This window comes from Camponotus floridanus, unplaced genomic scaffold, assembly GCF_003227725.1.
Source record: "Camponotus floridanus strain SB8 unplaced genomic scaffold, Cflo_v7.5 scaffold72, whole genome shotgun sequence".
NCBI lineage: Eukaryota > Metazoa > Arthropoda > Insecta > Hymenoptera > Formicidae > Camponotus > Camponotus floridanus.
In genome coordinates this window covers 563,293-588,122 of record NW_020229841.1, presented here as the reverse complement: position 1 = coordinate 588,122, position 24,830 = coordinate 563,293, and the positions used below count along the sequence as shown (strand labels likewise).

The window sequence follows — 24,830 nt, the reverse complement described above, 5'->3', positions numbered from 1 at the left end:
CTAAAAATATATATTTCTTGCGATATATATTAGAAAACAAATAGAGATGAGTAAATAATTCTATTTTTTACGCTTCTTTTTATTAATAATATTCATAAAAAGAATAATATCTTATTTTGGAACAATGTGGAATAAAAAAATAAATATATTAAACATGGAAAACATAGAAAACACAATTTTAAAATATAATAAAATTAAATACTTATTAAAATTGCCAATTAATTAATAAGAACATTAATTTAATAATTTCTCTCTCCATTTTCATCATTAACTTTGTATGATATTTCTTGCGTAAAATTAATAGCATTTTAAACAAAAATACCATTATTTAATAAACAAGTTGTCTGAATATTTTTTTATTGTTGCATCTACTGACACATTTATCGTTTAATCATAGGTATACGTTCAAGACAATTATACCTCCTAATTAAATCTGACGTGAGTTAATACCATGCGCATTTTATTAAGATAATTAGAAAGCGTGTGCATTGTGAGTCTGCCAGTTACTGAAGAAGCAAGAGTAAGACGAGGGGAAAGATAAAACGAAAAGACAGAGAGAGAGAGACAGAAGACTGTCTGTCATACTGTCTGTCAAGAGGGATGTCGGGGGTGGCGAAGGAATAATAATAGCGACTATAATACATAGCTCAACTCTGAAGATCTGGACGCGCCGAATTGTCTTCCATCTCATGGTTAACACCGTCGCTTTTTCCCCGAGTTCTTTCGCCATCTCTTTTATTACCTCTATCTCTTCGATATCTGTTCCGTCTCTCAGCCTGTTCTTGTGTGTGTAACACGTTTGAGGTGGGTGGCCACGAGTTGAACGAACAACAGTATACACGTTGCCATCATGCCAGATTGTCATGTTGCTTGAAACAAAACAACGAAATATGTCTCAACGTCTTCTGCTATTTCTTACTCAGAGGTCATTTGCGATTAACCTAATTAAAAGGAACATTTCCCGCAAATTATCGAACACCTGATACAAATGTCATTGATAAGCAAAAATTTAATATATTTTGAATAAATTTTTTCAATAAAAGGACTCATATAAATGTGTGTATCATTTCAGAAAAGCTAAATTATATATTTAGGTGATACATTTTTTATTCTTTATATATTTTTCTCATTTTTTACTTCGTTAATCATGAAATTTTATATGAGCACAAACATGTTTCGCAAGTATCAGACAAGCCAAACCGTCATGTCGTATTTGTAGAAACAACAGCATTTAATTTATCTGTTTCGCGCATGTTTCTCTTTGATTCATATTTGTTCTCCAGACAAAGATTAGTTCAGAGCTTTCTCATTAGAATGAGTCGTGTTTTGTACTGTATTCATGTTATCAAAGTTTTCAGAGATTTATGTTACACGTATATATTTCTCTTTCAATTTAGGAAGACATATGCAATTTTGCCGATTTAATATTACATATAATTAATATCAGAAAAATATATATTTTTTTAATTATATAAATATAATATATTCTTATATATTGTATATTGATTTAAAATTCTCTTATTTTTATACTCTCTAAAAATGTCAAGCAAGCAATAATTAGTATACTTTTCGGAAAATTTTAAAATACACTTAAATTTTGCTAATCATTCTACAATAATTAACCGATAATTTTACGAGCAGGCTCTTCATGAAGATTAATTTATAACCACAAAAAACATAAGCCATAAAGTTTTTTTCAGTTATGCAAAATTCCTCAAGAATTTCTCCTTGTATCATATAATACTATATGCGTATTCCTGTGAGACACAACGACGCCAGTCGAATTCAGACCCTAGAGGAAGACGACGAAGGCACCTACGACGACGACGACGAGGCAGCAGACGACGACGAAGACCACGTCGACGCCTCGTCCGCGGCGACAGCGCCTGACGTCGGGTATGCGAGGAGAACTCTCATGTGCTCGGTTATGTAACCACGCATGAAACTAATATATCAGACTTGTCCGGCGTTTGTGGCAAACTTAGACCGCGCGTCTCGAGCCAAACGCTCTCTCTCTTTCTCGCTCCTCTCTCTCTCTCGTTTCTGGACAATCAATGAAAAAGTTCAATAATTTTTAATATTGTTATACTTTGACATTTGTGAATGACGGTTTATTTATGCACAATTTCGATTATTTGCAATGCAATAAATATGTTCTTAAAAATCCACGTGAATAATGAATGATTAATTAATTCATTATTAATTGACTTAGAAATATTTATTAATTAAATTGAAAACATGTCTTATTTAAATATATTGAATAGAATTATCGCCGCCAGACATAAGGAGAAATTACACGAAGCAGAAGCAATAAATAAGATCTTTTATCCCGGACGAGTTTGACAGAAGCCCGGAGAGAGGAGGAATTTTTTCGCGTTCAGGCTGTCGAAAAAGAGCGAGCATCTGTTGCCTCCCAAAAAGTCCCGGTCTCTCCAGACGTGCCTTTTTCTGCCGTTCTTATACTTTTTCATTCTTCCGACTCGCGCCAGCCAATATTATTCGCATGTTCTTTTCTGCGACGAGCAAGATAAGATATTTAACTTAACGAAACGACGGATATTATAGAATGAGAAAAAAAGAAAGTAAGCGCGAACAACTCACGTATTATCCAAGAGAAATTGTCGCAATCCATCACAATGACAAAAATATAATAAATAATGAATTTAATCAATTTTAAATAAAGAAAAATAATATCTCTTAGAATTATTCTTTCGTATTCATTACTTGTAACTTTTATACATAAAAAGATATCTCTAAGTTAGTGAAATAAAAATAATAAAGTGTAATAAGTGATAATCAAACGTAAGAGTGTAGTAAAGTTCTAACTACGCGCATGATCTATATTACCTTAGAATGTGTCATGACAAACTACGCATAATGACTAAATCTAGTCGTAGATTATATTACGTAGCAAACCATGTAATAGACTCACGTAATGCAATACTGTGCATCTACGAGATGTTCGCGTATCACAGATATCACCGTCATGATATTTCGTATGATAACTTCCGCATATATTTCGAGTATATCATGTCCACAAGCTCAGAAACAAGCGTAAAAAACCAGAGAGATTGGCTCTCCTTTCTCGATTTTAGAATATGTTATCAATGTGTGACTATTGTACAATTCGCATGTAACGCGGATAACTGTAGATACTCACACATATCTTCGAACACGCATGTCATCTTCATTATTGATGAAATACATGCTTGACATAGACCTATGACATGTTATGTGCGTAAGATTTTCCGATGATATTCACACAGATGCACGATACAATGTCGCAAGTTGTTTCTGGTCAACGATTATGTCCTCGAAAAATGTACGCAAATAATTTAGCCATATGTTAATTAAAATTCCATTTAACAGTTGATTTAACGAATTAAGAATAAATATCTTTGATATTTTTTTTCATTAGAAGCTTCAAATAATATGTAATATGTAATAATAATTTGAAATAATTATTTCATTCGTTTTATAGACAGTAAGATATAGTAAAAAAGATTTCTATAAAAATATTTTCATAACTATTATATTAATTTTATTTATCTCTGTTTACATCTCGTCAATTATTTTCTGCTTATTCGTATTTTATTAGATTATATTTATTAGTTATCTTTATAAAAATTAACTCTAAAAATAGATATAATTGTTACTTTTCATATAAATAAGTATTCATATAAATAAGTGTTTGTCATTTTTTTACATATTTTCTTTATTACGCAAAATATTTGAAATATTATAAAAGAAAGAAAATAAAATAATTAAAATAGCGCAAATTCCAAAAGCGAAATTATTATTTTAAAAAAGAATTTCTAATAATCTTTTAAAATTATTATCCCATTTAATTATTTCAATTCTTATGTTTCTTGCATATTAAATATTGTTACATATATTTACATAATTATTCTAAAAATTTTACAAGAAAAAAAGTTAATAATATTTAATTCAAGTAATATTCAATTAAATAGTATTTAATTCAAAACTATTTAAGTAATTATTTCCAATAATCTGCCTTTGAAATATATCCACTGCCAAGAATGCGGCTAATCTTTGCTGAGCATCACATTGGCGTCTTAATTGGACATGCGTGTTCGGCGGAGACAATGGCAACATTATATAATTAACGTAATATTGTACGATGCGAAATACGACAACGTCAGAGAATTGTCAGAGTTGGTAAACACAAAGCGGAGAAAATTCACCAACAGACGCCAACACCCACATGGCAGACGCGCTTAACCGCGCGAAGCGCGCCGCGTCGTCCCGAAATAAACTATGTTAAATGGATCGTGGCCGATTGGACAATGAGAACGCGAAGTCAATTAACTCGGTGTCTGTCACTGGAATCCATCAAACAACTTCCATTGATCACGTTCAATGGAAATGAACGTAAAGCTTTACGTAAACCGGATCTCTTCTTAATAACAAGCACAAAATTGATATTAGATTAAAGGGTTTCTAGCCAATTTTAAACTTGTAAAAAGTATTATTGCACGAATTTTCCAATTTTATCTAATTTATATAATTTTAAGAACTGCTAACATTAAAAAAAACTGAAGCATATTTTCGAAAAAGAATTATGTCATTTTAACGTGATATATAATCGATTATCGGAAGATATTTACTTTATAAAAATGCTTCATAAAATTAAGACTTTCGGAATGACATTTAATATACAATAATGTATAACTTTTAGATGGATATGTTGTATTACATATGTAATAAAATATATAAAAAGCGTATATATTACATGATATATTATATTATATTATATTATAAAACTCATAATAAAACCTGCGCCACAACATATGAACATATTATCCGGGGGAAGAGTTAAAGACGCGTCGAAGGTAATATCGAAAATTAGCCTGGCAATAATGGTGAGATGTTTAACGTAATTACCAGCTCATCAGCTCAATACATAATGTATCAACACCGTTGCCGTTAACGGGTTAACGCCACATTATACAAAAGTATCCGTTACATGATGCGATTTACGAAAGAGAAAAAAAGACGGAGCGCAAAAGCGCTAGAACGAAGCGGCAATTATGCAGAGATCCTCGTTTAATCGGAGGATCGCGTCGCGGTTAAATTTAGGCTAATCTGCGAAATTATAGATAAAAGAGTTACACATCTGCAAACGCGGGACGATTTCATCAGACATCTACCTTTTTTTAGCTCTGCTATTTTGTCAGATCCTGCGCGAATATCGTGGCATTTAAAGTCCGATTTAACCGGGCGCAAAAAATAAATTCAGGTATATTAATCTGGTACTTGCGAGAGTCGTTTATAGCCTCTAAACTTCCCCTTTCTTCGATTCGGATTAATCGTCGACGGGGACAAACGGAGAACAAAATTATGCTTCTGAATAACGAGTCACGGATCATCGACGATCGTTGCGATTAAATCGCTCGCTGGCAATAGCTAGCAATAGTCCGCGGACGAGAATACGAAGTGCGGGGCTGCGTAAAAATCGAACCTGTTTCAAACGGGGCTACACACACGATCGGACTCGCAAGGAGGGGAGGAAAAAAAAGCGCCCCCCCCCCCTCGCGAGCGCGACTTAGAAAGCCGCTGGAAGTTGACAAATGCGCGTTAAAACTGCAATCATGCACGGTATAATTAAGCGCGAGATGTAAGGAAACTCGCACAAAACGACCGTTTCCATAATGGGATTATAATCGCGCGCCGTGGATTTTCGACCCCGGCATCGATGGGTTAAATGCGAGGTTCCGTCGCGCTCAATGATACACATTAGCCGTGGACATCGCTTAGACGCCAACTGTTGGGGGGGAAGAAACACTTGTCACGTTGGACACCGTTTATGTTATTAAAGCCGGTGGACGTTATTCGAGCGTGTTATTATCTTGCGCTATCGCTTCTCAATAAGAGGCACCTTTTAAATGTCTCAATCTCCCTTTTTCTCTTCCACCGAGTACTTATGCCATGCGACAATGTTTGTTATAAAGCGATTAGACGATAAATTACCATATAGAACGTAACCGAGTACAGCAGGTCATTATTTAGTCTAATTAGCGAAAACTGTCGCACGATTAACGACACGCAGAATCGACGAGCGACATTAAGTTTGCATCTTTATTGCGTCAGTAATCGGGTAGTAGGGTAAACACTTTTCGATGCCATGATTGTATTTTTATAACAGCCTTAAAGATATTTCTTCATCTAAAAACGCGTAAGTTGGATTACATATGAAATATACTCCTTGACAAAATTAACGCATAATTTTTTTTCATATAAACCGCATTTTTTTTCGCATAAACCTTTTCTTTAAAATTTTTCATCAAAATTTAAATATCAGCTTTTAAAGAAAAAGTAGAAAAAAATTATGCGTTAATTTTGTCCAGGAGTACATATATCCCTATTATAAAAAATTCAGGATTAAGAAGAATGCAATAAGCATTTGCAAATTATCTCTAATTGCGCCGAGATTAATTTTATCAATCGTTCTTCTGCTTTTATCGCGATAGCGAAATAATGACAAAGTGACTCTCTAATTGCGATAAATTGTGTATCTGTACATTATCGAATGGCGATAAATATCGCTTTTTCACTCGGCTCCGTATCTTATTTTATTATAGGTCTCGCGTGCTCTTTTCGTCGTTCGAGTCTCGTGGGCAGCGTCGTTAAAGCGACGTTTAAAAAATTGCTTTTCAAACATTGATTTTTGGCGCGATATAAACAAGATTTATGCGGCACGCAGTGTCTTGATGTATCACATGTTGCAAACCCGGCCCGATCCCTATCCTTTCGTTCATTTTCAAGCGTTTGATTTATGACCGTCTCTTATGTGCACTCGTAAACGTTATATTGGTTTCCCGCGGTAGCATTACGCCTGCGTCTTCAGGAACCAATTAACGCCGTATCAAGTGCGCCGAAAAGAAAAAAAGATTAAATGAACGGACGGACAACGACGGATCATGCGCCCAGACTCGAAGAGGCCCTTTCAACTTTTCCGCTGTGTATCATATATAATATGCAAAATTGTATTATGCAAGGCAAAGATCTCTATTTAACAAAAGTGACACGAAGAAAAAATCGGATGTTTTTCAAGACGCAAAATTGTCTTTTAATCGTTCGGAGATATTCGCTGTAAATCTCCAAGTTAATTTTTTTTATACATGTGAATCATTAACCGTATTTGGATTAAACTGCGAACGCGTATTTTTGACATGTCGACCGAGGCAGACAGAGTTCAGACTCTATTAGTACTTTTTGCCAACATCTAGACGCTGGTGGCTTGAGCGAGGGCGTGTTGACGTGAGACGCCATGACGCTTAGTGCGTTCCAAAAATACGACGGCACTTTGGCACAGGGTACCGCTCCCAGTGAGTTTAGCGGTTGTTTACATCGATAAAGAAGCTGTTGCGAGTGCCATTCCGCGCCATTAGTGATCTCTTATGTTGCCTATAATGCTGACGGCATCTCGTTTACTGTTTCGAGTCGTCTGTCTTTAGTGCTTTCAATCACAAACGTCATTGCGTTGCTCTGGCATCTTACGAGCTAAAGTAAATCTCTAAAGATCGATATTTCACGTCTCCCCTCAGCCATTGATATACATGGTACTATGATTAATTATATAATCAAATTAATTTAATTAATTAATTAAATAATTAATTAAATAAATACCTTAAAAAATACAAGCACATGCATTTTTACATTTTAAATAGAGAGGAAATTTTTCTTAAATAATTAAAAAAATTAACGTAGACTTTTATATAATTATTATAATGCATATTATAGTACAATTGATGTGGCATCACCTAGCTCTTTTTGACAAAATTATCATTTTTATTTATATCACGCGTGACATGGGATATTAATAATACCACAATCTTTGTTAGTCGTGAGGGACGTTTGCGCTGATTTATCGCGTTGAATTTTCAAGACAATTTGGTGAGATCGTGAACGCACTCGCAGCTGGCTATTATTGTCACGGTGTTCACAATACGAGGGCGACGACGAATCTCTCCTCGCGCGTGAGAGACGCGAGTACATTCATCCGCGTTCGCAGACCGCATCAGCCGGTCTGGGTTTCGTTCAGAGCGCGGTTCCACCATGATCACGATTCATGGTCCCGCGGGTGTACCATTAATGAGAGTTCCTTCTTGCGGCGACTGTTATTATAGCTGCTCATAACAGTCAAGCATCGCGCTGGCAGCCTGCGCGACTGTGAGGCATTGAGCGTCTATTTTCACGCTCGTCGCAAACGGCCTCCTTGTTGCACGATTTCAAGCGAGTGTCCAGCCGTGGACTGCCACCCCCTCGTGCACGTCTAGTCAATTAGAGTCGACGAGGCGGAAAGATCTCGCGCTGGAACGGCGGCATACTTGGAACCAAGTCAATCGTTAACGCGAAGTTGAAAAGCGAACAACGAAGAAATGGAAACTTTTCGATCATCGAATTCTTTCACGTGGGATAAAATCTAATTCAGCCAATGGCAAAATAAAAACAAAAATATTGTATATTTTTATTGTATATTTTATAAAATTAAATCAATTTTTTATTAATTTCTTTTATATTAATAATTATAAGAGAAGGATATTTATTTTTCATTCTTTAAATATTAATTGTATGTGTAATAATATATTTAATTTTTGTTATCTTTTACTTGTTTATTAAATTTTTATTCGATTTTCATTAAATTTTTATTCGATTTTTATTAAATTTTATTTCGAATTAAATCAATATATTTTAATGCGAATATCCATCAATGCATCTCTTATTCGTACATGTTATTAAATTTGATAATTAATAGAAACAAATGAGAGATTCCTTTACATGACGTTAATTCGTTGTGAATTCAAGAGATTTCATTTGAATTACTTTGTTCTCGAGACGATAAAGAAGACATCTTTTTCCATGATGTCCCTTAAATAAAGGTTGTTATTAATTGATCATTAACGTTTATGGCTATGAGACTTGATTATTATCCTTAACGTGATAAATTTCCACCGATAGTATAATATGCACATAATTATAAATTAGATCATCAGTAGCCTCCTTATATACGTCGATTTTTATTTCATTAACTAATATCATCGCTTAACTGCGTATTTTAAATTTCTTTAAGCGACTATAGATTTCTATCGTGTTTTAAACTTAACGTTGCAAAATTTATTTAAATTCCAAAGATATATATGTGAGATTTCCTAAGATTTCTAAATTCAACATAAAATACCTAGATAATTAAAAATAAAATGCTAGATTTATTTAAAAATTGTATTTCGGTTTTGTTATTATTATTATTATTCCAATTATTTATGTTATATTAATATACATAATTTTATATATTAAAAAGAGATGTAAATATATGTTATATATTATATTCTCACTATAATGAAAATTATATATTATATCCAAAATTAGAAGCAATATCAAACTTTAATTAAAAAATCTGTGTAAAATCGATATAAAAATAGATTATAAATAAAAAATTTGTACAAAACTAAGTTTTTTTTACATTTATATCGAATTTATTCAAATATAATCTTTATCAAATATTTGAGACAATAAAATTGTTGTTCCTTTCGTGAGAAAATAAATTTATTAAGATATGTTTTAATTTTTCCAATTATTTCCATTTTACGTTTACAAGATATCTTTTTTTCAGTGTGAAACAATTCCCCGACGATCGCGGAACATCTGAGAAACAACCAAATTAATTTTCCTTTTCAAGATGTTCACACATAAGAGAGAGCAAAAGGCTTCGCGAGTCGTGAGCGGGTGTTGGAAAGAATACAAAAAGAGAAGTTCGGCCAGACAGTGTAAGGCGTGGGAGATACATTTATAAACTCGCATCTGTGAGCTTAGATTCGCGTGATTTACTAGCTACGGAAGGAGATGGTCGCGTCCGCTTTAAGCAGCTCTTCAGCCGCCCTCATTCGCGAGAAACGGCGTTTTGCTGAGTTAAAACGGAGTAACATCTCATCGATCATAAGCAAAACGGATAGTGGGATTATTGGACAAGTGGTCAAGCACTTTTAATCCTCTCGGTGATTTAATTCCGCGACTTATTAAAGTTTCTTGATGTCTCTGCGATCAAATATGATAGTATAATTTTGTATAAAAATATAAAATCACATGTGTACCAAATCATTGCGTACCAGAAATTCCGGTCATGCTTCTGAAACGTAATTATTCATTAATTATACTCAATGTGAATGCTATTTAAATTATAACTTTCTCTGAATAAAATTTTATTTTACAACTCTTTCTAATTTTCATAAAATTTTATCATACAAGTACCATTCTATGTATCATTGTATTATTGAGGTCGCGCAGATTCTATTAAATATTTGCATATCCGTCAAGAAGGAATCGTGTATATTAACTAATCGCATTTCTGACATACTATATCTAATTGTAAGTTCGCTGCTATTGATTATTTAATCTGAATTTTTTGCATGATAATATATGTAATAATTTTAATCTAATTATTAAATCAAAATAATTTAATCAATAGTAATTAATTTACGAAAGAATTACAATCGCTTTCCTAAACTGGGGTTGCGCGTGTAACTGGTTAACATCGGTGTACCGTATTCAATTTCAAGATTACGTCTCAACGTACATGTAGATAGATACATAGTATATGTGGTCTTAACAAAATTAGCTGCGCTTTAGTTATACCCGACGGTATTCTCGACTCCGGTCGATACTCTGTGCGATCTCCAACGTCACTGCGGGGCATCGCAAACGTGCTGAATTTAGCTTGCTATCGTCGGTACGCGATCCGTTCTGCATTGTCGGCAACGACAACCATCTTTTTCCGTATTATTAATTATCCTCGGACCGCGCGATTTCCGAGGGCGCGACTAATTGGAGACGATCGGCGGCGTCGAGCTGCAAATTCCGACGATGATGACTAGACCTAACCGCGTACGTGGATCTCGACCGAAATCACGGACGCTTTGCTCGCATTACGAGGAGGAGCGTGAGCGTCTGACACAAGCAAGAGTGTCGCAAATAGCCGGAATAGCTAGCGCGTATCCGAAAAAGCTATGATCCGTGAAATATGTGTCGTTACTTTGTCGAAGATATCTTTACGACTTTCGGGACCCTTTCAAGATTCCACCATCGTCCGTTTAAATCACTTTTATGGCGACTCCGCCAGAATCTATACAGGTGTAAATTATTTGGTTGCGTTACATATTTAAATTGTTGTCTTATATATCAGCTTTTTTTTATATTTTCGAATAATGAATTACATCTTTTGTGAAAATATTGATAATTTTATTGATCGAAATGATTATATCCAAGTAAATAATAGATAAGTAAAAAACATGATGATTTTGAAATGATTTTAAATGCATTTGTTGAATATTTTTTCTCTCACGCATATAGTATTTTTTTACATTTTTAGAATATTAATTGATTAAATATATATAATATTTTCGAATATTTTGTAAAAATATTACTCCAAATATTTTCAAAATGTTACACGTGTCATTAAATCAAAATAAAATTATATTAATAATTTTTTGCTTGCTGGATTCATTTTTTTACTTTTTAATAAAATTATTTCCTTCCATTAAAATAACTTTGCACAATCTTTTCTCTCTCAAAAAAAAGATATGGCTTGATTTCGACAGAGTTTTTGGTGTTAATATGTAACGAAATCCTCCACTATGTTTCTCCTGCGTAATGTGACAGGCCTAGATATAATATTGCCAACCGTCTCTAGCTCAGACGGAACGTTCTAGGAATCATCATAGGTAATGCCTAACCAGGCGCTCAACCTCGTTATTACATCTCTCGCCGAATTCCTTTCCGCGTTCAGGGAGAACGTCTTCTCGTTTTCCGTCTCCGCCGAATGCTCACTTGCTCAGCCGCCACGGTGTTCGTAAATCTCTCGCTGTGCTTACAGCCGCCGAGCATTACGTTGATGCACTATTTATAAACACGTGACATCGAGACGAGTGGTAGGTGCGGGTGGGCCAAGAAAACCTACGTCGCTACCGCGACGGAAAGTTACTTTCGCGTTGTCGCCTCTTCTCGTCCACCTGCTCTAGCGAAGTCAGACCCCCTATCTCTTCCCTTTTCTTCTTGCTCTTCCTTCCGATTCATTTCTCAGATGCCCGTAGCCTTTACTTAAATAGTCAGCTCGTTATTACATTTGAGCAGACGGAGATTTCCCTGATCGCTTTTAACTTTCTTTCATCAAGATCATCGATCAAATTTACATATAATTATTATCAATCAATGTAATACAAACTAGCCCGAAAAATTATTAATGGAAAAATTTAATGCAACCGATTAAAAATTATATTCGAGAGAAAATAATTAAAGAGAAAATATTCTGTAAATAATAAATAGTGTTAAATAAATTAAATAATAATTGAAAATAAGTGATCATGTCATAAAATTAGTTCAAAGTTTGTTAAAAAGTAATATTAAATAAAAAACTAAATAAATTAAATACTTAGTAAATTAATTAAAATAAATGTACCCGCTTTATCGTTAATTGATGCAAATGATTTATAACGTTATTCGACGTCATGGAATCTGCTTGATCTACATTTATAAAATAAATTAATGTGCTTTTTAACGGTATAAATACACACAGTCGAACATTGCGCGTATCTTTCGACAATTATACATTTCTATTTATCATGGCTGTTTTTGCGATGCGTTTCGCCCTAATTAAAGCGACGTTAAAGAAGCTCGCTTCATTTCGATTCGCCCGACTTACCGCTCGAACTTTAGCCTTTCGATACGCAAAAATGATGATCGGTCGTGGCCGTAATTATCTTAAAGCTACCGCGGTGCAGCGGTGCCCACATCGCGTAGATCATATTTCTTGTCGGCTTCCTTGTGCGCGAATAAGACGTTCGAGTGCCGCGAGTGCATTAATCTCCGGCGACGGTTGCGCTAATGTAATCGTTTAATAAATCCGGTTTATTAACTGCGCCTGTTTCCATTCGCGCATTAATTCACCCTTCACCGCGAATCCCTTGCGAGCCGAAAATTCGACACGCGAAAAGACAACCAAAGAAACAAAAAATAAGTATCTTTGTGGATTTTTCATGCGATGCGCCTATAAATTCAGGTCTGAAGGACGTGTATAATTTTAGAAAAAAAGATTTGTCACATAGAAATTGCTCCTATTTTTATTATATCGCAATATTTAGAACCTAACGTCATAATCGCGAATTTTTATAATATATGAGATGAAGATATATAAATTATACATATTTAACAAAAAATAAAAATGCTACATATACATATACATATATGTAAAAAAATATAACATAATAAAAACTTGAACTGGCTTTTAATTATCAGTGATCATTTTCTCCTTTTTTGAAAGCAATGTTCTCGCTAATTTATTACGATGAAAGTGAGATCAAGATTAAAATCTGACAAGAAAGAACGTTACGCCGTTAATAAATATATATGATTGTAGATATACTTGTATTCTGTAAAATACAAGCGACACATGTGCCGCAAGATTATAACTTTGTGTGAGGTAATAATTAAAAGCCGTGCGCTGATAGATACGCGAGTCGTACAAATTATGATAATAAAATCGTCAACACGCGCCTCGATCTCCCTCCGTCCGGAGAACGCCAATTATTTATACTACACGCGTAATATTTTTATCCGATCGTATTATATTGCAAGCCGTGCAATCGATGATTGGTCGATCGAATAACTCGCGTATTGCGCCACCGGGGAAAACGTTAATGCGATGCGCGCTCGGAGCCGGCTGATAATTAATACAAAATGGCGATTCGCGTGGCAAAAACGTATTTACGACGGATAATGAACGACGTTGGGCGCCGCCGGTCAAGTATGCAAAGCGAATAACACGTTATGCTTGATACCTGTGCGCGATTGTCAGTCGTCGAAGGTAGAAAGGTGCTTCGATCGACCAATCGCCATCATCCCGGCACGTGAGTGCAACGCGTGGATCGACATGTCGATTGGTCGATCGGACAATATCGTGTCCCGAAGGCTGTCTTTCCGTCATTTAATAGACGTCGTTTAATGCTCCGGGTATATAAATTTGCAACGCGTGTCCTCGAACCGTGACACCTCTAAGATCGTAGCCTCAGGTCTTTCAATCATTACGAGCAGCAATTAACCCGCAGTCAGTCAAAAAAATTCTAGAATTTCTACGTAGAATGTATTTTATAGGTATATAAAGGTAGTTTCTCAATCTAGATTTTAATGATAGGCGATTGAAATAGCCTCTCTAAGGTTATTTTTCTTTAATTAAAATATATCGAGGCACTAAAATACTTTTATAGTTACAAGTGATTGAGAGAGAAAATAAGGAAGACAAAACGACAAAAATTTAAATACCTTGAATAGGATTTTTCTATCATGTTCACTATTGATCATAAATTTATTTTACATGTAAATAGCATAATTTACACGTAAAAAAATTTATTATAAAATAAATAGAACGTGTGACGAAAACAATGCGTATTTTCCGTCTTATTCGGTAAAGAATCCTCAAAGTATACTCGGTAACAACACGTTTGCAATCGTAAAAGGCGCAAGATCCGCAACGATTGTCAGGAGCTTAGCTTTCTTGTGACACGGCACCACGTTTCTCTGGCAATACCCTAACGACTTTCCGAGCGACAAGAAGCAGACCACGTCGAGTAAAATCACGAACGTACGTGCGCGCTCCCCAGGTAGTCTCCGACATTGTCTTAGCCGAAGAAAGAAATTCCACCAGGGCGAAGTCACGGTGATTAGACGCCGCGAGGTGTGGAGGATCGGGATCGATGGATTCCTGGAAAGAGCGGGCGTAGGTGTAAAAATGTCTCGGTGGGCAATCGTCACGCTCGGTTTACCGCATTCTGTCCGGCCGGACATCCCGCGGCGAAAGGGGTGATGGTACACGCTTAAACGCACGCACACACTTTCGTACAAACGCATGAAGCGTGGAATCTTTGCGGTTCCCTGACGTCGGCGTCAGGGACGTGCGACCTGAGCAATAGTAAAATGGTACATTTGCAAATAAACAATTGTAAAAATCACGCGTTTTCCTCGAATAAAATATTAATTAAATATTTATTTTTTTTATTATAATTGAGATTGTTATTAAAATAAGGATTAAAAAAATTATTAGAAATTCTTATTTAAAATAATACTTAAAATTGTTACTTTAAATAGTATCTTATAGTTTCTTATATTATAAGAAATATTATTTAAAATGTTATGTAAATAATAATAATTAAATAATTATGACGAAACAAATATGGCACTTATTTAAAAAAAATAATTGACCTTTTAAAATTAATTCACTAAAATAATTAATAAAATATGAGCAAAAACAGGAAGATTTAAGAGAAACCCATCAGATAAAAAATAAAGAATGAATACAAATTCATGTAAATAATAATAATAATTTTAATTAATTATTCAAAGTTTCTATGCACGAAATTAGAAAAATATATTCTGTAAATATTTATTTACTGACTCGTAAGATTAATTAAATATTTTAAATAGAATTATAATTAATATCCAAAAATAAATTATTTTTACTATTTATACAATTCAGGGAAAAAATAAATGATACAAATAATGTTATTTCCTATCTGAAATACTATTTTGCCCATATCTGGCGAGACGCTCTGTCCTACCTAGAAGTTCTTATTCTCCTGCGGCGTCAGAAACAACGCGCTCGAGAGTGGCGAATTCCGCCCGCAATTATCCTGACATAGTACGACATTTGTTAAGGTCCTGTCGCTCGGTCGGAATCTCGGTCGACGTGGCCAATACGGACGATTCTGCAACAAAGCGCGGTTTCTCGTTCACAGCCGAGCACGACGTTACAAAATTACGTTCCTAGAGTTCCTCGAAGATCGGCTTTTTGCCTCGCGTCCGTCCCGTCTTCCCGACAAGAAGAGTCGATGAAGCAATATCTCGCGACATCAACTCGAATAATGCGCGATGATTTCATCGATCAATGCGGCGCGTAATGCGATCGATATCTCGAAATGATATCGAGGCGCGCTCGAAACAAGGATCGGGATCGGTATAATTTACGATAAGGTTTAATCTTCAGAAGCAGCCGATGCAAATTGAATCTAGATAAGATGTAGTAGCGGAATAAAGTCGTCGTTTTACCATCGTAAATACACATAATATATCGCGGATTACACGCTCGCGGGGTACGTTCGATTGAATTTAATTGCGGAAACGCACCTGTTTTCGCGATCCTTTTAATACGTGCCTCGCGCGGAAGCTGCGGATGAAAAGGAAGAAAAGGAAGAGGAGCAGGAGGGACAGATCCAGATACGCGAATAATAAAATGCTCCGAGGAATGGCGCGGTGCGGGTACCTCGTCCCCCTCGCTCCGAATGCGACATTGATAAATAATTATTGGAGCGTAGACGTCGAGCATTTACACACAAGCAGGTGCGCCTCTTGAAGAGACACCTGGTACTGATTAACAAACGAATCGTCCTCGGCACGAGCGAAACGAAATGCGCGCACGTTAGCGACACTTAAACGACCCGATCTAAATTGCCATATTACTCTTGTGCAAACCGCGGAATCCTCATGGACTGTCCAATTACCGGACGAGGTGACGAGTCGTCTCACGTCTCCGGGATACACGCGTTCCGCGACTTTTTCCATCTTGTTCGTTTCTTTTTTTTTTTTTCTCGGCGACGTAAAGTACCGTTAAAGACGGATAATGAGGCGACCTCGCGAGTCGAGAAGAAAGGAAACTCTCTCTACGACGTCTACGCGCGATGCAGCATAATTTCGTATACAAAGCTCGTGAACCGACGAGACCTCCGAACTCCCATTAGATTTATGCGGTTACACAATGTTGCGCGCCGCGATTCCGAGATTGCGCATCCTGGAGGCGCATTTGCATTCAACGAGCGAGGGACGGTTTACGAGGCACGAGTCTTATCTTCGCGAGCGGAAAACATTTCGCTGCCATTAATATTACTTATGTTACGTTCATCGGCGATGATGAATGCCCGCTTAAAGATTACGAACGGCATTAAAATCGAAGTCGCGTGCGGATCTTCAAGCTACCTTCATTTTTCTACAATCTTAATTATGCACGTGGCGATTATTATAAACATGAAAATGAGCGTATTAATTAAGGCGATCTCAATGCTCGATTACACGACATTTACGCGAACAGCGGTACTTGTGCATCGCATGCAGCTACTGGCAAATTATGTGAGAAAAAAAGAGTGTCACGTCGTTTCACTCTCTTCTTGTCTTCTGAAAAAATATGAATGAGCGAGAAATAAGGATATTCAATAAAATCAACATCGATAATCACATAATTTAACATGCGTATCTTATTATCCCCTATTATTGCCAACGCGATATGTTGTTTGAATTTGTTAATTGAATTATTTATCAAATTTATCGATTCTATTTAAATCTTTTCAATGCGTTGACTTAATATATTTCTTATTTAACATAACTGAATTAAACATAATATGTGAGAATTAATATATTAACAGTAAATTTTCAATATCTCAATCAAATGGAAATTCAAGACGGGAAAGGATAAAAATGAAATACGTGTCTCAATCTGATTTTCCCACGTTAATTCAATTCCTTTCAAGCGTCGATTTTACGCTACGAGTTATTTCTGTAACGTTGATTGTGATTCGAATAATTTTTGATCGTCGAATAATTTATTATCGCCCGGTATTTTTTAAAGATCTTCATTTTTCGAGCGATCCGAGTCTACTTCTCGCGACTTCTTCTTAGCAACGCGAATCCGACAAAACAGCGCATCGAATAACAACAGTTCAGTTATCTCCGGACACGCCATTGACGAGCAACACATTCCATCCTCTCTCTACAAAATCATATTTGGCATATCGTTACGACCGATTTCTATCGGTTAATTAAATCTTCTTAGTGATTGTTTAAGCGTGCCGTCTTGAATGTGCCACTTCCAAGTTTACGTAATCGCCGAATCCAAGTTATTTTAGTGTCGTCGCACATTTCGGGAAGTCGCGAAGAGGAGCCACCGCGAGAAATTTCTCGACTTCATCCAGATAATCGCAGATTGAATTGATGAAATTGATATCGGCGATGATTTTCTCTTGATCCGTTCGTGCTCTTACTTGGCTTGTTAAGATTTCGGCGCTCGAGGACTGCGCTCCATGAAACGACACATCAACATTACCATTCTGGAATATTTTTCAAGGGGAGAGACGGCAAGAGGGGCTAAAATATGACGAAGCCGAAGATGTCGGCCCTTGTGGCCTCCGCTATTCGGAATCTGCGAGAAATCCGCGGCTCCACGTCCAAGGAAATCATGAATTACATCAAGTCGCAATACACTAACGGGTCGGATTCCAATATGCAAAAGAAGGTATCTAAATCTTATATAATTTATCTAATATATTTTAGATAAATTCTATTTTCTCCTTTTTTATGTAAAAATTATATATATTACATATCTTATTTTTTATAAAATTTCTTCTATCTCTTAATATTAATTTCTTGTTTATTATGAAATTACCCGATTAATTGACATATTATTCATTAATATTAATCAACAATCAATCATTTTTATAATCTATTAAATTTGAAAAAATACAATTGTAAAAAAATTTTCTATTTCTATGATATATAAAAATCCAGTAATTTATAAAATCTTCAAAATATCTGTAATGCACTATTAAAAAATTAAAAAATTATATTAAAAATTACATTGTTAAAAAATAAAAAAATTATATTAAAAATTGCAAGTTGATAAACGCAATAAAGTTGCATAAAAAATGCTTTTTCGCAGATATACACTGCCTTGAAACGTGGCTTGGACTATGGTATCCTGAAGAAGGACCGCGGTTATTACAGTCTGAATATGGTTCCTGACATGATGTACAAAGCGCACACCTTGGAACCCTTGGAACAAGGTAGGAGACGAAGGGGACGAAGAAGAGGAAGAAGACGTGGCCGCAGAGTATCGCGGAGACGAAGGCGAAGAGTTCGTGCCGCAAGAGACGGAAGGAGAAGAAGGAGGAGGGGAAGGAGGAGGAGGAGAGGAAGGAGGAGAAGCAGAAGAAGGAGCAGGGGAAGGGGTAGTCCTCCACCTAGATCGAGATCTCTCGCGACCAGATGCAACAAGTGCTCGTCGTCCAGGAAACGTACGGAGGATACTTTGAGGAAGACTCCGATAGAGAGCCTTGGGAAGAATATGTCTTACTTGTATAAGAACAACACCGACAATAAAACGCCGTCCAGACAGCAGAGCCGTAGCCGGGATCGAAGTCAGACTCGCAGCCAATCGAGCAGCAGCGACAAGGAGATGATCGACGACCGAAATCGCGATCAGCCGTGATCTGCGAAAAGATGCTCCGAATGTTGATCCTTTGCAGTCGCGCGTATATATCGTCTTTGTAAAGTATCATAAATGATAGGATATCGAGGGGGAAAATTTATACAAAATTGAAAAAAAGTTATTAAGTATGAACCAAGTATTACATGTTGTTAAACATTATGAGAAATTAAATTTCGGAATCGAAAGCAAACTCTTACAATCTTTCGATCGAGACTGCAAAGGATTGATCGTTCGACGCGGTGGTTACCGATCAGTGACGCGGGGATAACTCCTTTTTTTTACGAATTTACACATTTTGTCTCATATATTGACGATAAATTACAGTGGCGGTCCGAAATGTACGTCGACAGCGCAAGCCTTGTTTTGTAGTCTTTGACTTTTTGCAAATTTTGTATGTTCTTACACTGCCAATTATATACTATTACATCTCGTCAATAATTCCTACTTTAATCGACCTGATTATTTTCTTATGAATCTGATATCTTATGAATATTTTCTTCTGATTATTCTTATCTTTGTTTTTAATTATTTAGCCAATTATTTCTGAATGACATAAAAGGATGATGCAAAACTAATATTCTTCCTGTCGTGTTCGAGAAACATAATTTCGTTCGAATCCTCGGCGTATTCTTGGCACGATTTTCAGACGCGAACGTGGCTCTCGTGGCTAACTTGAATAAAACCAACTGCGGCAATTCTTGGAGGCGTCAAGATCGAGAAGTGATTAGTAGTGTTTGCCGAGAAAGCGAAAGAGAGAAGAGGATTTTGCTGATTCCCGTTTAAACATCTTGCAACAACCTAATCATCGCAATCCTAACTGCTCTCTTATTCTTCGACAGGACTCTCTCCCGGAGGTCGACGCAATGCTACTACCGGGGATCTATCAAGCGATATTAATGCTGTTCTAACGGTGACTCTTTTTATCCTAAGACCCTCTTTATAGCCGAAGAACCGTTCGCTGTTCTTTCAAGAACGAAACTCTCTTTCTCTCTCTCTCTCTCTCTTCCTGGTGGTCCATCTGGATTTTAATTTCGACGTTAAAAAAGCGTATCGTTAAATCTAGAGATGCTATCTTGACTTGTATCGATTTGTTCCCGTCCCTGACGACCGCAAGCTTCCGTAAGATTCCAAGGCAATAACACTGAAGAATATTTTCTACTCTATAATTGAATATTGTAACCTATTTTAAAATGTAATTTTTTAAGTTCACGTTAAAAATTAACTTTCCTTAGAGACTTTATATCTCATGATGGGTATCTCTGGTAAAATATAAATTTATTTTCGAAGGAAAAATATTTTTGTGTCAAACAGCGACTCTTATATAATCGTTCATAAAAATTTTTTTGTACACGTGTAATAATGTATAATTATAGAAACGTATGAGAAAGAAATTTATTAATAAATTATGAAAGCGACAAATTAAAACAGCGGTACGCCTAAAGTAACGCATAACGGTTGTCCCTAGTATTTTTCCCTGTGTTTTCGTTGTGTTGAAAAAAAACGAAAGTTGCTCGCGGTCGTTGGCAGACATAACCATTGTCCCGAATGGCGTTTCACGTTCGCTCATCACTTGCACGGATCTACCTGAATGACGCGAGAGGCGGACAGGAAGAGGCCTGGGTAGAAAATCTCGCGCGATATTGCGATACTATCTCCTCTCATCGCGTACGTGAAACTGTGCGGATACTGAGGTGTCAGTGGGTTCTCACTGGCCGAGATAGCGTCACTCCGACTTTATACACGTGGTATCATTAAGGTAGATTTATGTTACCACCGAGAGGCGGCAGAGAGTGTCGACCCTCCGGGGCCAGATTAGGCGGTTGACCGGAGGCTCGCTCCCGCGGATATGTACCTCCGACTTAACTTACAACGTAAGTTATATCGGCGAAGCAAGAAGTGTACGCACGCAACGTTCTGCAAGTATGATTAGCAAAAAAGAAGATAAAATTCAAGCGATTTTATTACGGAAAACGGAAATAGCATTTGGTCTTTTTGCGTAACGGATACTTCTCCTCACTTTATATTTTTGTCGTTATTCTCGCCTTAAGAAACTGACATTTTTTATTTAAAATTTATTTTAACGTCTTTTCAATAATATTTTTATGAATGTTACCGAAAAAGCAGACTTTGCCGCATGTCAATTTTATAAATGTTATTGAAAAGATAAATATTGAAGTAAATTGGAAATAAAAAATGTCAGTTCCTGCTACATGACACTTGGCTGGTAAATATTGGAAAAGAGAATTTAGCTTTTTATAAAATGTTTCTGAAAAAATCATATTTATTTCATTATTGCAATTTATATATAGGAATATTATGAAACTTTATTCTTATGTTTTATTATTATAACTTGAATTTTTTAGTGCGTATAAAAATGCCGAGATAAAGCAAAATGAAGGAAAGGCCGAAGAAAAGGACAAGATCATCGTGCTCTAATTCGTGTAACTCGGTCTACATTCCAGAAGTTTAATCGGCCGGCCACCTTCGCGGCTAATTATACCTAGATCACGTGAGAGAAATTTTAATTCGTGCCATCCGCGCGGTTGATAACCAATCGTAAACTACCGGGTACTCGAATTAGGCTACGCCGACGATACGGAAACAGCAGGTGGCAATTCTACAACATCCGATTCTACATCGAAGCGTTATTAACGACTGATACGCAATACGGTTCGTGTACTTAACTAGCGGCCAAGTATGCTGCATCATCTACTAGCATTCTCCTAATCGACTGTCTTACATTATGCGTGACGGTACTTCCTTTATGTGATGGACGTCCACACAATCAATTTCGACCTCGATATCATGTTTCATTTAAAGTCTCACATATCTGAAAGTTTCATAAAATTCTTTTTTTAAAAATAATTAATAAATTTATATATTAAATTCGTTTTATCAGCAATTTAAATTATTAAAGGAAAATTATATACATCAAGATATTAAGATTGCTTTTATTTGTTTATATTTAATTTAATATTTTAGTTTTTAATTAATTTAAATGTTTAATTTTTTATATTTAATTTATATAAACATTTTATTTTATATATATATATATATATATATATATATATACATTTTATTTATATATATTTAATTTAATAATTTTTATACTTAATTAAATATTGTATACAAATTTAAAAAAGCGTAAATATATTATCAATTTTTAAAAAAAAAGCTTTATACGAAAAAATGTTTATATTTTCCATTTATCTTTGCATGAAGAATTACTTTCAATTTTAATTTCCGATCTCGTATAGGAATTAATTTCGCGCGTTTAGTGTCTATATCGAATTCATCAGAAATAACAGATCTTATCAGCAAATAATCAAATACCAAAGAAGCATCAAAGATAATAAGTCTATTATTGTAATAGTGATAGCAGCGACAATGGGATTGATTAACGATGTAATTGCGAATTACGCTGCTACTGCCGTTCCTCCCTGACGGAAGATTTAGCGCATGTTCTACCTGGACTTCTTTTCGCCGACATTTCGCTTCGCTCGACCGGCGTTCATTATCGCGGCCGTTCTCTATAGCCGCTTAACTGTTTTGTGCCGACTGATGGATAGCGCGTTCGCACGTTATTACCGGACACTCGGCCAGTTTTATGGGTCTAGATTGGTACACGGCTCTCTTAGCCCTGGTCTCTCTTAAGCCCGATCAACGGCAGCGCTAATAGCGTGTTTACCGATAATGGTCCTCAGTCGCAAGGAGGAAAATATCGGGCGCGACGTGAGTTGGACGTAATTTATACTGGCGTTTTTTACCAAGTCAGCGAATCCAGCCGGAAGCAGTAGATACAATGAACACACCTGTCTGGCTTTTTGATCGGAAAATCTGAGCGCGATAAACGCGACGACTTATTTCAATTTGACGATCGTCGATTGACTAGTCATCGTTAAATGAAAGTAGGATTATTACTTTTACGTCTATAATTATTTATTGTGAAATTTGATCGTTATACATCATATTATACCTGTGATGGAAAAATTGTGTTTTTAAAGTGACAATTTTTAGAAAGGTGTCGCCAACGTTTCCAATGACCGAATGACTTGAAACGGGCTGGAAACGCGGACCTGAACACAACGGTGTCGTTGCTGCGGGCTAGAAAGCAGTAGTATTACTTCTCCACCAAGCTACATTTGCGTAATCTAAAGTATTCCTTTTTCCCCTTAGATTGTAATCTCTTGAAATCAATTATAGCAGTTGTGACATTAAAGATAACGATCGTAGCACAACTTTTCGTTTTTATCAATTATTGAATTGTAAAAATTACATCACGTTTACGATAGAAAAGGCAATTATACACAATTTACTGAACATTAAACGGTAAAAAAGATAAAATTAAAAAAGAAATAGATTTATTTTGTTGTACAACAAAAATCTTTGAATGACCAATAAATGTTTATTCGGAGTTTAATTAATTTTGTTTTGATAAATTTCGAGGTTGAATATCAGCATTATAAAAGCGTGACAAGTCAAAAGTACGGCAAGAGTCTTGACGTTACACCTGCACTGTGCCTTCAATAGACACGCTTTGCGAATATAGCTCTTTTGTGACTTCTTAAACACAGGCTGCATCGCGGTTCTATCGTCTGTTTACAACGTTGCAACCCACATTTGCATCGCTAATTAGCAAGGTCCCACACGGTTGATGTCAACGTCGATAGCACTGACTGGTCGGTTTTTCATCGGAATCGCATCGTGAATTTTAATTATCCTCTTCGTCCGTCGATCGCTCGTATTAGTGTCTTTGATTAATCCTGTTGTGATAATCTGCATGTATTATGGGAAACCGTAACGTTTTTATATCCTTCAAATACTATGTTAGCAGTTTCATGTATATAAATAGAGGTACTTTAACTTAAACAAGCGAAAAATAAAATAATCTCCTTTCAAATGGAATTAGCTTCAATTTCATAGGTATTTAAAATACGAAATATGTTGATAGAATTCAAATAACATACTTAATTATTATTATTCACTTTATATTATTATTCAATGTAATTATTACTATTCAATTATTATTATTCAATTTATATTATTGGCTAGTGAGAATAAATAAATCTATAATTTAATCTCAAATAAATTTTGATAAAAAGATTGTTTAATCTCTCTAGGAATACTTTCTATTTTCATAAAAAATATTGTACTTTCGTTGCAATAATACATGCTATTTAATTCCTTACGTGCAAATATGCAAGAAGCATCGCGATGCGAAACAAAGATCTTTTGGGGCTCTTGCACACGCGCTATATAATTTTAGGGAGTTGTCAAGAACGTCACTTGAATCGACAGACGTTCGATCGATCGTTACGCCGTTTCCTGATCGGGCTCTTGATCGCACTTTCTTGATTATAACGAGGTGGACGTGCATCGTACGCGGTGAGGAAGTTAACATGATGTGTTGGTGACAACCGGTAATTTTTTTACCGAGAGATGTTCGCACACCGCTGTTTAATTGATTTTAAGATACTTTGTAATTATGACAGGCGCAAGAGAAAGAGGAAGAAAG

The 24,830-nt window shown here is 35.7% G+C and overlaps 1 protein-coding gene across 1 annotated transcript; it reads left to right on the top strand.

Annotated features, from left to right (window-relative positions):
* Positions 1 to 18,202: 18,202 nt before the first annotated feature.
* Positions 18,203 to 19,315, top strand: LOC105248662 (histone H5). The gene is made up of 2 exons (XM_011253580.1): positions 18,203 to 18,343; positions 18,767 to 19,315. Exons 1-2 carry the CDS (start codon positions 18,203 to 18,205, stop codon positions 19,313 to 19,315), a joined length of 690 nt encoding a protein of 229 aa, XP_011251882.1.
* The last annotated feature ends 5,515 nt before the right edge of the window (positions 19,316 to 24,830 follow it).

Coding starts and splice junctions, on each gene's coding strand:
- LOC105248662 (XM_011253580.1), top strand. CDS start 18,203: ATGACGAAGCCGAAGATGTCGGCCCTTGTGGCCTCCGCTATTCGGAAT. Junction 18,344..18,766: donor ATTCCAATATGCAAAAGAAG/GTATCTAAATCT, acceptor GCTTTTTCGCAG/ATATACACTGCCTTGAAACG.